This window comes from Nannobrachium achirus (assembly GCF_963921795.1).
Source record: "Nannobrachium achirus genome assembly, chromosome: 4".
In the NCBI taxonomy this organism is placed as follows: Eukaryota; Metazoa; Chordata; class Actinopteri; order Myctophiformes; family Myctophidae; genus Nannobrachium; species Nannobrachium achirus.
Genome location: NC_137813.1, coordinates 12546506 through 12562018, shown reverse-complemented (window position 1 = coordinate 12562018; position 15513 = coordinate 12546506). Strand labels below are relative to the sequence as shown.

At 41.6% G+C, this 15513-nt stretch overlaps 1 protein-coding gene across 1 annotated transcript in view; it reads right to left on the bottom strand.

Moving 5' to 3' along the window:
* The window catches only part of tmem104 (transmembrane protein 104), a 135522-nt gene that overhangs the window by 29509 nt on the left and 90500 nt on the right, over positions 1 to 15513 (bottom strand). Inside the window, exon 9 of the mRNA XM_080723583.1 lies at positions 8540 to 8633. Coding sequence (XP_080579709.1) covers positions 8540 to 8633 — 94 coding nt within the window. The remainder of the gene's footprint in view (positions 1 to 8539; positions 8634 to 15513) is intronic.

Sequence of the window (15513 nt, the reverse complement as noted above, 5' to 3'; positions counted from 1 at the left end):
ATCCTCACTAAAACATAAGTAAAATGCCTGTAATATTTTTTTTTTCGTGATCATTAGAATGTCTAGAACATGTGCATATGTTAATATTGTGAAAAATATCCCCAAAATGCAAATTAGAGCATGATTTATGATTTATGATTTATGGCTATAAAACCTTACAAAAAAATTATAAATTTTTTCAAATTACATTTTCCTGTGATTAGGACTCCTACAACACCATCTGATTTTTTTTTTTAATTTTCTTCGGCCAGTAGAAATTAATTCGGGTCTTGCAGGGATAAGGAATAGAAGCTATAGCTTGCTGTCAAATGACCCTATAAAATAACCTAATGGAGAAAGAAGGCCAGACCAGGAGCCACGGAAGAGCGATGAGAAGTCATCCTTTCTCTGGCAAATCCATTTAGTCGCCAGAGCATTCCGTGACTAAATGGACGGTGCAAAGACACGATGAAATATACATGTATGTATGTGTACCTGCATATTACAACAAGTATTGTGATTCACCCTTTAAAAGACCAGCTCTCCCAAAATCATGTGCGTGTGGCGACTAGGGTTGATGGGTACCGAAGTCGATACTTTTAATGGTACCGAACGCATGACGTCGGTACTGCCGAGTATCGGTTCACGTAAAAACGAATGGTACCTCGTTTCGATACTCTTGAACGCACCCATGGCCAGTCGCATGTGTAACAGTTGGGCTGCTGAACGTTTAATGACTGCTTTAGTATACTTGTTACTGTGAAGACAACCAACAACTGAAAATAGACGACAATAGCCTATAATGTTTATTATGATGATCCAATGTCTATAGCCTACTCTCCGCCTGTGACACTGTGTGATCATCATCACCTCTCTCCCCCTCGCCACTCGCTGCGGCTGCATGCAGGCAGCAGTTCTAATGCGATCAGAGAGCGACAGTGAAAGTCCCCACTCTCTCTCGTTGAAGTGAAAGCCTTTTCTGTATCATAAACATGATTGGTAATCGTGTGTGATGTGTAGATACATGTGTCAGTAGTTCCGACCGTCTGGAAAAAGTAATTAATCGGTTGAAACTAACCTTTTAAGCATGATATAGTTTCGCCAGCTAGCGAGCCGGCCCTGCTTCCTCTGTGTCTGTGACTCTCCATGATGGGCGTTCATCTGTATATCAATAGCAGATATATAAGCTCACAGCGTGGCACCGAGTGGGTTAGGGTTTGAATTAGGGTTGAATTTTGACCCGATTCTATAAGTGTCTTTTGAATCCGTCTAAGGTTTTTTGTAACAGGTCTAAATGTGCTAATAATTTTACTGTCTGGTATTCAGACAACGGTAAAAGGAGGAAAATATGCAGGGAGGTTTAGTGGGGCATTACTGCCCCCAATAACCCCTGGGGGTCCCAGGACCCCAACCTTCCCCCCAATAACCCCTGGGGGTCCCCGGACCCCAACCTTCCTCCCAATAACCCCCGGGGGTCCCCAGAACCACTGCCTTACGGGGGAACCACTGCCTTATGGGTCCAATTGTACTCTCTCTGAGTTAACTTAAAGTGTGGATATAAATGATGTATTGTACTGGACACAATAAGGTTAACCCGTGGACTCTCCAAACCGCCAGTTTGAACCATCATAGGCAGAGCAGTAAGGTGCTGCTGTACTATCTCTGAACCCTCCAGTCTCTGGTGCACCACAAAAAAGAAAGAAAGAAAAAACTGGTCTCCCAAAGTGCTAACGTTCTGCTTCTCGACATCTCTTTGGAGATTAAGCTCAAAGCCTGCGTGAAAAATGACCCGTCAACAACAAACAACCGTATATTGACTCTTAAGGCAGACACAGACGAGGATGGAAAAGTATAGCCAAAAATAAATAAATAAAAAGAAAACACATCCGGTACCATATTGTGCTATCAATTTCCCTCCGGCTGTCTGTGAAACATCGCCACGTAATGGTTTATCTTAAAGGACGTGTTCATATTTAGGGCCCGAGCACACACAGTGTGTGAGGACCCTATTGTATTTGCAAAGATTATTATTCTTCCGCCGAATGAATCGTGTTTTTGAGCCGCAAAACGTACTCCAAAAGTTGCACAACTTTGCACACACATCACAAGTGGCGAAAAATTTCGTATTTAAAAAAAATCAAAAGGGGGCGTGGCCTAATGGCTCAATAGCGCCCCCTACAAAACTTTGTGCCTCAAGCCCCACCATACGGTTTCACCTACACGTACGAAAATCGCTACACACCTGTATCATGTCCGGACTCACAAAAAAGTCTCTTGGCGCCACTTCCGAAACCAAACAGGAAGTCAGCCATTTTGACTAATTAGTGGTGTTTTGGTGTATTTTTGGCCGTTTTCACGTGTCGCACTTTAACGAACTCCTCCTAGGGGGTTAATCGGATCAACTTCAAGTTCGCTCGGCATACTCAAGACACCTTAACGATGAAAAGTTGTGCGAATCGTGAGTTTTCGTAAAACGGCGTGCCCATGGCGAAGGGTCAAACTTCCTTCACCAAACAGGAAGTGCCCCCTCTTCTGATTGGCCGAAACTTGATTGTTCCTTTTTTGGCTGTTACTCATCAACCGTTTATCGTACAGAGTTGTGGCTGGTATCATATGACTTGATTAAGAGTCCTTAACCTTAATTGACGCTTCCTTCGCCAAACAGGAAGTGCCCTTCACCAAACAGGAAGTGCCTCTATAACTCATGAACCGTTTGTCGTACAGACTCGCGGCTGGTGTCAAAACATTTTTTTTCTCAACATATTTTTTTTCTCAAAATTTTTTTTTTCTCAAAATTTTTTTTTCTCAAAAAATTTTTTTTTCTCAAAATTTTTTTTTTCTCAAAATTTTTTTTTAATTTTTTTTTCTCAAAAATTTTTTTTCTCAAATTTTTTTTTCTCAAAAATCTTTTTTTTCTCAAAATTTTTTTTTTCTCAAATTTTTATTTTCTCAAAATCTTTTTTTCTCAAAAACCTTTTTTTCTCAATTTTTTTTCTCAAATTTTTTTTTCTCAAATTTTTTTTTTCTCAAATTTTTTTTTCTCAAAAATTTTTTTTTTCTCAATTCTTTTTTTCTCAAAAATTTTTTTTTGAGAAAAACTTTAAACTATCGTTAAAGTGCGACCCGTGATAACGGCCAAAAATGCGCCAAAACGCCACTAATTAGTCGAAATGGCTGACTTCCTGTTTGGTTTCTGATTGGCTGCTGGCCTTGTGACATGGGTAGGGCTGTGAGGGCCCGGTCATTGCTGCTTGCAGCTTTAATTTAGATTGTAATTAGAGAAAAGAACAGTTTTGTTTTAGCGATTTTAGTATTTTGATTTCAGTGGTTTGGGGCATGCGTACAAGTGGCTAAATATGTATTTTTTTACACAATTAGCCGGAAATGTCTTTGTTACCATTTACACCAGCCCCCATAAGTCACATCTGCCCATGAAAGATTGCAGTGCATCTTGGGAATGGGTTTATTGTGTCTAAAAATACATATTTAGCCACTTGCATGCATGCATGCATGCATGCAAATCAAAATCATTAAAATCACAAAAACGATAGAAAGCAGTAAATGAAAACATTTGAACACTCATATTTTTCTAATGACTAGCACCGCAGCCTCGTTACCACGTCCAGGGACGTGAACCAGGTAAACGGGTACTGCGGCAGCCACTGGTGCCTGGTGAAAGCCGCTGCTGCCCGACTTCAACTTCCTCATTCACATCCATTCTATCTGGCTGCAGTAAAAAAGGCTTTTTCTGCATTTGTTTTCTCACATCGCTCGTTTGGTCAAGAAGGAAGTCCCCATGTTCTATGGACTATGTCTGACTCATGGATCCCTGCGGTTGTATTCTTTCTTCTCCGTGTGAAAGACAAGACGTTGAACGGACGTGAACGGGAGCCAACGCTCGCACAACGTGCACAAAAGATACATGGCAGTTAATCTACTAGTTAATCTGAAAAAAATAGCAGATATACAAGCTAGTCATTGAATATTTGACCCGATTCTATAAATGTCTTTTAAATCCTTCTTCTGAATCAGTGGTTCTCAAACCTTTTCATGTTAACTCTCAAATACCTGGAACGCGCCGGCGTCGCATTAGATTTGAACCACTTTAACCATTATTTTATGCTTTAACTATTGAAAAATAGCAGATATACAAGCTCACAGCGCGGCACCGAGTGCCGCGCTGCGAGCTTGTAAATGGTGCATTTATATAGCGCTTTTAATCCAAAGCGCTTTACATAGATTGTGCATTACATTCACCCATTCACACACACATTCATACACCGGTGGTGGAGGAAGCCATGCAAGGCACCAACCTACTCACCGGAGGCAATTAGGGGTTCAGAGTCTTGCCCAAGGACCCTTCGACATTAACTCAGGGGGAGCCCGGATTCGAACTGGGAACCCTTCGGGATTTATACCCTTCGTGCTCTAATACCAGTTTCTCTACCCCTGAGCTATGCCGCCCCATTGTAGATCTGCTATTTTTGAAAAATCGTGAAAATGTGTGCAAGTCTTTGAATATCTTTGTCCCAATCTTTGACCCGACTTCTAAATCCTTCCTCTAAATCAGCTGTTCTCAAACTTGTTCATGTCAAGGACCCCCAAGATTACATTTATTCGGCCGCAGACCTCCATCTCAAAATATGTTCTTCCAGGGACCCCCCCCCCCCCCCAGAAGCAGAGATTTGAGTTACAAAAGTCTGCTTTGAAAAATATTATATATATTGAAACATTTGCACACATTTTCAGGATTTTTCAAAAATAGCTGATCTACAAGCTTGCAGTGAGCTTGTATATCTGCTATTTTTCAATAGTTAAAGCATTCAATAAGTGTAGGCCTAAATGGGTTAAGGACCACCAACATAACATGTATTATTTTGCCAGGGAACCCCATTTCAAAATACAGTAGGTTGTTCCAGGGACCTTGGGACGCCGCAGCCATTTTGAACCATTAGACGGCTGCTTCCTAAAGAGCCCGGCAGGGAGAGCTGACACCGCCTATCAATCACAGATGGAAGGGAGGGAGGGAGGAAGGGAGGGAGGGAGGGAGGGAGGGAGACAGGCAGGCCAGGGATAAACAAGGCAGGGCCCAGGATGTGAAAAAAAATGAAATGGCTAGTAGTTAGGGCATTCACGAATAGTGATTTTTAGTATTCTAATTATTTTACTTCAAAGTATTCGAATATTCGACAGGACTGGCCAATCTGTCAAATATTAAGTAAGCAAGAGGCGAACATAGTGAAAATAGCCGATCTACATGCTCACAACGCCTCGCAACGCGAGGCGTTGTGAGCATGTAGATCTGCTATTTTCACAATAGTTATCTGCGGAACCGAGTCAAATTAAATGTAATACCTACAATTCCAAATGCTTGTCAGGGTGGGGGTTCCCAGTTCAAATATGTTTATTTTGGGGGTCACAGCCTAAAAAGATTTGAGAACCCCTGGTATTGAGCATTAACAAATTAATCTACCAGGGGCATTGACAACGCATTCTTATGACTTTCTATCTCGCCAAGCTTTATAAACTATACTTTTTTTATATAAAACAATAAAATTAAATAAAAAAGCGAATATTCGACTTCGGTGAACAACGTCGAATAGTGACTTTGATATTTGAATATTCGGTGAATGCCCTACTAGTCGTATGACGTACTGTATACAAAAAAAGCCAATCTACAAGCTAGAAAAAGTTCCAAACGTACATGTCACGAACGGGTTATGAACTTGTAGATTGGATATTTTTTGGTTCGGTGTGACAAGGGTTCGTTGTTGCGACAGAGCATCATGTAGGGTAGGCATTCACCAGCCGGATAGTGACCTGCAAATACATCTTTTCCACAGGTTTTTTTTTTAAAATTTATGGAAAATGGAGTGCATTTTTTAAATGGAACGTCTGTATATGAATCGGTCAATCGGCCAATGCGGAGGCGTGTATAGGGGGAAGACGGCAGGCAAGCGGCTATACCGCCCGTGATTCAGTGGCTGTTGTTGATGTGTGTGTGTGTGTGTGTGTGTGTGTGTGTGTGTGTGTGTGTGTGTGTGTGTGTGTGTGTGTGTGTGTGTGTGTGTGTGTGTGTGTTTTTTTTGTTTTTTACAGAGGTACCGTCGTCCTCACCGGGACCGTCTGGCCCCGGTGAGTGACGGTCCAATCAACCCTGAGACGGGTTGTCAGCCCGTCAGGGCTGAGGGATGGAGGGGAGGAGAGAGAGAGAGAGAGAGAGAGAGAGAGAGAGAGAGAGAGAGAGAGAGAGAGAGGGATATCTCGGCCGCCACACACTGCGGGAGGAGGGAGGGAGGGAAAGATGGTGGGAAAAGTACTCTGTTTTTTGTTTTGTTTTTTACTTAAGAAAAAAGTATCAATACTTAACGTAGACATACTCAAAAAAGCACTGGAGCAAAATCACAAAACTGCTTGGTATCAAATAAGGAAGTCCAATTTCACAGGTTTTCAAATGTGTAAAAAACTTTTTTTGAAAATAGCATATCTGCAAGCTAAAAATGCTTTGCCAGCTCATAGATTGTCTGTTTTCGAACGGACCGAAATGTGCGTAGTGCTGAAGTTGGGTAGTGCGAGTGTGACGGAGAGAGTCGCAGCCCCAGCCTTGAAGCCTCAAAAGTCTAGTATCCTCGCCCCATGGGGATATCCCTTTGGAGCGATGGTTAAGATATTGGACTTTCGCGTGGGAGGCCCGGGTTCGAAGCCCGGGTGGGGAGGTCCGATTCACCTCCGTTACACGCATTTTGTAATAATCTAATAATGATAACTAGTATAACTAAAAGTTTTCATATAATCGTAGTGGGGATAGAAAGTGCACTATTTGCCTCTGAGACCTAAAAGTAGAGTATACTTGAGTAAATGTATTTTAAGTCACCACTGGGAGAGGGAGGGAGCGAGGGAGGCTAGAGAACGCACGGCTGAAGGATGAAAGGATATTGACATGGTTAAGAGGGAATGTTTTCTTGGGGGGATGGGGGGGGGGGGGGGGGGGAGACCTATTTGCGCTACAAAGAAGGGCAGGGGAGAGTGTTTCTCTTTAGGAATATCTGTCAGAGTGAAGGAGAGATTTCCATCTGTTGGTTATAGCCTACAACTCTGTTTTCTGTTACTCGTGTGAATTATGTGAGCAATCGACATAGGCTTAACAGGCAAAAAAAAAAAAGAAAAGAAAAAAAGAACAGGTTGCTGTTTGCAATATGTGGAATGTAGCAGCAGTATAAGGGCCAACACAATTATGTGGAATGTGTCACCAACTATCATCATCAATCAATCAATCAATCAATCAATCAATCAATCAATCAAATGTTGGAACATCCACAATGTAATGTAGTGTTGGGACGTTTTTTTTTTTTTTCTAACGCAAATCTGTGTCACTTTAGGGTTTCTACCCTAGGAGTCATAAGGAGAACATGCAAACTCCACAAAGAAAGGCCCTTTTGCCAACCCCACCTAGGGTGTGGGCGCTGATGACGTGGAGGAGGGAACACATCCCCAGCGCCCACGGTGCCCCCCTGCGGGAATCGAACCCAGGACCTTCTAGCTGTGAGGCGAAAATCACACCAATGCTTTCCTTTTTTTCTTTTACTGTCAGCTAAATTGGCATCCGGACAAATAAATGAAGACAGGAAAGAACTTTAAGAGGAGGCAGGGAGGGAAGGAAATAGAGAGGGAGTCAGATAGATTTCAGAGGTTTTTTTTCATACAAATGCTCTTCTTGCCGAGATGGATCCCCCTCTCGGCCACGAGACAACAAGTGTCTCTTGTCAAGCTGGCTGACTGGCAGATCAATCAGAAGCAGAGAAGGTGTGAGCCTGAGCTACGCTAGCAGGATAATGGCGTTTGCCATGTCTTACATGCGGGGGCAGCGCGCAGCCCGACATCGCTTAGGGAGAAAACTGGGTCAGGGTGATCGATAATGTTTACAACGTTGAATAGCTGCTTTCAATCTGCTTGTCATTTAACCCATTCACACCTTCTGGATGAATCGGTGGTTCTCAGAACTTTTTTAGTGCCAAAAACCTAAAAAGAAATTATTGTTATTTTTGGTCAGGTGGACCCACATGTGAAAATGTTTTCAACCGGGGACCTCCAGATCAGAGGGTTTGTGTTAAAAAATATATAAATGCTAAATTATTCAATGATGTTCAAACACTTTCAAGACTTTTCAAACAAATAGCAGATGTACAAGCTCGCAGCGCAGCATGAAGTGTCGCGCTGTGAGCCTGTAGATCTGCTACAAGCACTGTTCTAACCCACTGTTATAGATTAGATATTTTTTGTTTAGTTTTTTGCGTCGCTTGTTGAAATTCTTATGTTGACTGTATGCGTTTGGTGAACCGGTATGTATTCTAGAACTGAATTGTATTAGGTGAGATCTGGACTCATACATCATATATTCTGTTAACGTGACTTTTTTTTTTTGTGAATGGAACCTTTTGAAATCCACATAATGGTGTTTGAGCTTGTTGCATTTAATAATCGATCAAGTGATCACCCGTAGTCTCATGTGAGTTTAGTAGTCTTAAGCATTGATGACAAACTTCTTATCTTTTTGCCTTACCAATCCAGCGCATCAGCGAGGTGAGGATCTGCAGGTATTTGGTCTTCTGGGCGCTGAAGAAGGTGAACGGGCCCAGCAGCAACGTGAAGACGGTCTGCGGGACAGAGAGGACACACCTTCAGTCATTTTGATAGAGTAAACAGTGGTTTTTAACCCCCATTTGAGCCACCGACCATCATCTGATGAGATGTAGCCTCTCGGACTACAGGGGGTCCTCCAAATCTCTGTGTGATGCAAACGTTCTTCTCTTTTTTTATATGAACCACTTGAACCCTAGTGTCCAAAATCAGAGAACTTAAGCCAAAAATAGCAGATCTACAAACTCACAAGCTTGAGCTTGTTCAACGTCAGCAAGAGTACACATGTTACCAAACAAGAATCTGTACGTTGGGCTAACAAGGGTGAGCGATAAAATAGTAGCCAGGAGAATGAGGCAAGCAGGACACTGCCAAAGACACCAAGAGCTGCCAGCCAGCAAACTGGTGCTGTGGGAACCAACGCATGAATGGATCAGGCACCCAGAGAGACACCATCATCATGTGGCATCGCAATGCGCTGTGAGGCTTGAACATTTTTGTTCTTTTTGCAAGACAATGCCATGCGATAAAGAATGGAGATACAGTATATATAAAGACACATGGACAAACAGTTACTGTATATGGAGACAAGGTTTTGACCGGACAAACACAATTTATGAAGAAAACGCCTGTGCGCGCAACACAACACAACATGAGAGTTGTGGGTGAAAAATGGGAATTGGAGAGTGTTTGAAAAAAGAGTGATGAATAGGTCTAGTGTGCAGCTTGGCAAATACAAATGTGGGGGATGTGGGCTTTTATTTGCAAATGAAATATGTATAGAAACCATTATTCTACATATTAAAAACAATAGCAATCTGTGGGGCTGTAAATCTTGTGACTCGATTCAATTATGATTCTTTAGGAAATTATTCAATACACCACAGAGTCTCTACATTCAACACAAATTGATTCAATTAGATTATTGTGACACGATTCATCAATTTCTACAGTATCCATTAATTGACTCCTTGTCTTCAGGGCACAGTAAAAAAAAAAGGAAAAGGAAAACAATCTCCTGTCTCCAAGTGGTTCACAATCCAGCTGCTAGACGGTTAATCAATTCAAAGAAACACAACCATATTATTGGCCATTCTTGCTTCTCTTCGCTGGCCAGGGTGGCCCGGAGTTTCAGGATTGATTTTAAGATTTAGCTGATGACTTCTCAGAGGCCTCACAAGGCCAGACTCTTAGTTACATTTTAGATATGCTGCTCCGGCAGCGGCCTTAGATCCTCAGATAGGACTCGCCTGGTTGTACTTAAAGTCCACTCAATATCTGCGTGCTTGCGTGTGTGCGTGTGTGTGGGTATGGTGACGCGCTGAGTGTTAACTCATTCGTAGTTTACGGCCGAGGAGCCCGAAGTTTTTTCTATGTCTTTCACTGCTGGCTTCTCCTACCTGTTAAAGCGGCCGCTAATCCAGTTCCCGTCGTGCGTGTTTGCGTATTCCATCAGCTTCTCAAATCCTTTTATTTTTTTTCAATTGATCAATAAGTTCTCCGTCTGTAAGCTGCCGTGTTTACACAGAAAGCCAACGAATAGAGGATAGAGGACGGACAGCCGCTTCCGGTTTACGGTCTCAATGTTAACTGGTCCGCTCAATAATGTGTCCGTGTAGAAACCGATCACGGAGCATAACATTTTTTTTTTTATTAAAGCTTATTAAATCTTCGGGTTCCTCTGGCATGGCAGGGAAGGGGTACTTTTTTGGCAGAGGTTGAGTTAATTTAGTCACCTAAAACAATGACGACAAATGTTTGTTGACTACCTATATTTTTCAGTGATGAAAATTCAATAAGAACTAAATGACAACTAAGCTATGACTAAAACTAACACTAAATTTGTTGACAATGTTGTCCACAAATAAAAACTAGACTAATGGAGAAGAGATGCAGTAGAACTCTTTTTATGTTTTTGGTACTGCTTTTCTAGTTTACTCAGAAATGTAAAGTAATCTCTCAGGCGATGGTGTCACTCAGCTTGATCCAGAAGTGCTGTAGCTCGGGGAGTGATCACATCACATCAAAGCCTTAAGTGTCCTGTTTTATCCAGACTGGGAGACATCTGACACACAAAATAAATAAAATAAAAATATCTGTGTCACGTAACTACTTTAACTTTATTTTGTATTTGTTTTAATATACTTTGGCTATTCAAAAATACCAGATATACAAGCTCATAACGCGGCACTTTAGCTTGTAGATCTGCTTTTTTTTTAAATGTATTTACTGAACTGCAAATCTTTGAATGTATATTATTTTAAAGCAAACATTTTTAACTAAAATCTTTGCTTCTGGGGGGTCCCTGGAAGATGGGGTCCACGGTCAAATACAAATAATTCTAGGGGTCCTTGACATTAAACACATTTTCAGAAAACCATTAGGATTTAGAATCGATTTTTAATCCATACTTGATACCAAACAATCTAAATCCAATCTGGACATCTCAGACATCCGATTTGGTCTTTCATTTCTGAACTTTCCAAACAGACAGAGGGAGGAGAACGGATATAAGCAACACATCTAGAAATGAAGCCATCGATAGCGTTTAGTGGGCTGTGTGCTGTTGGCTGGCGAGTCGACAGTGACTTGCCATTACCACCTGTCCCCTGGCAAAGTTCAGCGCGAGCCCCGGCCAAAGCGTATTTCAAATTCCCATTACTGTAGAAGTAATAAATGAGAAATTACGAATAGAGAGGAGGATATAATTTGTTATTTAAGAGACTGCTCAATCATGGCGTTAGCTGGCTGACGCACCAGAAAGAGTTGTTTCAACCTGTTTAAAGATGTATTTGGAAGTAGAAGGCGCACATAATGTTCGTGTCATCATTTTGTCGAGGCTGACTCACCGGGCTCCTGAGAGAATAACTCACAACGACATGTGAGAGAATAACTCACAACGACATGTGACTGCTAAACGGAAGGTTTATGTATAGATTTGAAAGCTACAGTATACTGTGCGGTAATTGTGTATGTGCCTGGTTCAACTTCAAGCGTTATTATTATTCATTATGTTCCAGTGTTAAAACGTACAACATTTGCCTCTGAAATGAGTAGAAGTAAAAGTACTGACAATTGGAAACGCTCCATTAAAGTAAAAAATAATCCTCTAAAGCAGGGGTGCCCAAACCTTTTTCAAAGGGGGCCACATTAGAAAATATTAAAACACACACAAGGGCCGACTAAATCTAGACTTAATGTAGGCTACTTTTGGTTGGACCATAACAAAGTAAAATGCATAAGCATCGCAATTTAAACGATTTTAATTAACTGTCATCATCAATATTTAATATCAATGGTCTTTTGTCAGATGTCTGCGCTGATCAAAACACAAATAACTCAGACTTATTTCGCATTACCACTTGCCACATGTAACCAGACATGCAAGGTAGAAATTACAATAAAATAGCCTGTCTTTGACCCCTTCAGAATGAGACAACAGCTAGGGAACAATCCTGAAAAATTATTCTCTGGGAAAATATTCTCGTTTGACGGTGATGCTGGGCCGTTTATAATACAATTTAGGAATGAAGCCGTGGGCCGTATACAATGTGTCCTCGGGCCGCATTTGGCCCTCGGGCCACACTTTGGACACCTCTGCTCTAAAGTGTACTTACAGTAGGTACAGTAGACATGAGTAAATGCACTTCATTACTTTACACCACTGGATAAATCTGATCTGATTCCAACACTGCGGCTGTATAGACTTGCATTGCTTACTGAGCTTACATTGCTTGCCTAATTTGAATAAAACCCGATCGTAAGGTATGTAAAACCCGATCATAATGTACTGAATCACGTGCATCCCTCTTAAACCCATTCAGAACTGGTACACATTATTGTGTATCATTATTTTATGCTTTAACTATTGAAAAATAGCAGATATACAAGCTCACAGCGCGGCGAGTTTGTAGATCTGCTATTTTTGAAAAATCGTGAAAATTATAATTTTGACCCGATTCTATGAGTGTCTTTTGAATCCTTCTAAGATTTTTTTGGAAAACCCTATGTTTCTATGTCAGCAATCTGGTTAGCCATCGTCAAAGAAAAGGTCCTTTTCACTTAACTGGAGCTCAGTTAGTCTGTTCTTGAGAGACTACTATCAGTCAGTGGTTCTCAAACCTTTTCATGTGAAGGACCCCCAAAATGATATTTATTTGGCCACGGACCCGCATCTCAAAATATTTATTTCCAGGGACCCCCCAGAAGCAAAATTTTAGTTACAAACGTTCGCTTTGAAAATACATATATTCAAAGATTTGCACACATTTTTACGACTTTTTCAAAAATAGCAGATCTACAAGCTCGCAGCGCGGCTGTGAGCTTGTATCTGCTATTTTTCACTGGTTAAAGCATTCAATAATTCTAGGCCTAAATGGGTTAAAACCTAAAAGAATCACACCTAATCGCGTATTACCAGGATTATTGAGTTTCAATTTCCATTTCGAGCCACGATTTGCACACGTATACGTGGAAAATGTCAATTTAAATGATAGCGCTGTCATTTTACAGATTACATTTCAAATTGAATAATGCATGCACTATGCGGGTCTGGGGATCTTAGTATACGCGCCTCAATAGTTTCTATCCGTCTGTTTTATGAAAGGCTGGCACGAATATTTATATATTTCTTTCCGTGCTTCAGATAAACTGGACATTTCCCTAGTTAGTATCCTTCCTAACGTTTTAAAATTAATTGACCAATAAAAATAAATAAATCAAAAATGATCAAGGCTGTTTAGGCTGGCAGCCTACTGCATATTATAGGATAGCACATTAAACACTGCTGCCAGAAGTACTGTAGCTCAAACTAATTTTTACCACAGACACATTATGTTGAGATAAACAACACCATGCAATATCGTAAAAACACAATATAACACTAGTAAGACACCTGTGGGTGGAATGCGACCTCAGGGTGACATGCAACCTCGCCCTAAAGGGCGAGGTCGCGCCAATTCTTGACCATCTGGCCAACCACAGCGTTTCTCTGACGATTCTAGTTGTTGTCATTCTGGGGGGAGTTTGTTCATGTTTTTGTGAGGGTATCAACCCTAGGAGACACGGGGAGAACATGCAAACTCCACACAGAAAGGCCCTATCGCTCACACCCTAGGTTGGGTTGGCGATAGGGCCTTTCTGTGTGGAGTTTGCCTAAACATGGAGATGTGGTACAGAAGGACTCATATATGGGCATAAAAGGTATGTCATGTGACATCACTTCCTGTACAGACAGTCAGACAGACAGACAGCCATTGACTCCGACCTAACAATGGCTACTGTCTATGACGGTAGTTCCATATGACATATTGGACTAGACTATCTCCATATATATATATATATCTCCACATCTCCATGTTAGGACTCATATATGGGCATAAAAAGTATGTCATGTGACATCACTTCCTGTACAGAGAGTCAGCCATTGACTCTGGATTAACAATGGCTACTGTCTATGACGGTAGTCCCATATGACATATTGGACTAGACTATCTCCATATATAGTGTTATCCACATCTCCATGTCATCGACATCACTTCCTGTACAGACAGTCAGACAGACAGCCATTGACTCCGGCCTAACAATGGCTACTTTCTATGACGGTAGTCCCATATGACATGATGGACTGGACTATCTCCATATATAGTGTTATCCACATTTTGCGTAGCCGCCCTGTACAGGAAGTGATGTCACAACTCGCTGACATCACACTGACATCTAAGAGGATACGGAGGGACATCTAAGAGGATACGGAAGGAAGGTCACTCAAGCGACACGGTTCTTCAGAGTATATGCGACCTTCGGTCGCAATAACATCATTGACACAATATAACATGACCTTTTAAAATCCTACTGTATACATGTCATTGATCAGAGTACCTCAGCGCTGTACAGGGTTCCCACACATTTTTACCAATTAATTTCCAAAACTTTTCCAGAATATTGAACCCAATTTCCAGGACTATATAATAATAATTCAGCTCAATAACGAGTCGCTTACTCCTATGTGCAATGCCCAAAGACAGGCAGTGTATGCCAGTGGTTCTCAAACTTTTCAGGCTGTGACCCCCGAAATAATCATATTTGAACTGGAGACCCTGGCACCCTGACGAGCACTAAGAGTTGAGGAATTTTGTATAACACGGTTTTATTGTGAAAATAGCCGATCAACATGCTCACAACGTCTCGCAACGAGCATGTAGATCTGCTATTTTCACAATTGACATGGCACCACCGTTTCAAGACATTGTGTGGAATGGGCCTCAGGACTTAAAGGTTAAAGCAGTTATCCAGTGCTGGCCCTGTGGGCCAGAGTCAGTGATCCAGTATATTGTCGTGGTCGGGTGAAAACTTTGTATGTCCAAAACCGTTCGTTTTGAATTTATCATTTTAAAAATGATTTAAACTAGTGAAAACAGCCGATCTACAAGCACACAACGCCTTGCACCTTGGTGTAAGGCGCCTTACACCTTGGTGTAAGGCGGTGTAAGATCACTGACTCTGGCCCTGCGGGCGTGGTCGGGGCGTGGTCGGGTGAAAACTTTGTATGAAAACTTTGTATGTCCAAAACCGTTCGTTTTGCATTTATCATTTTAAAAAAGATTTAAACTAGTGAAAACAGCCGATCTACAAGCACACAACGCCTCGCACCTTGCGCTTGCGAGGCGTTGTGTGCTTGTAGATCTGCTGTTTTCACTACTTTTGTGCGACGGCCTTGTATGATGAAGCAGGGCATTACTTTGCGAAAGAACGTACACATTTGAAACTTGGAGATACGAGGTTTCCACCCGACAACGACGATATATTATACAAGTGGGAGGATGTGACCACAGCTGATAAATGTATGTGTCCAATTACATGTCTTTTGGGCAGAGCTCATGAATCAACTCCAACATT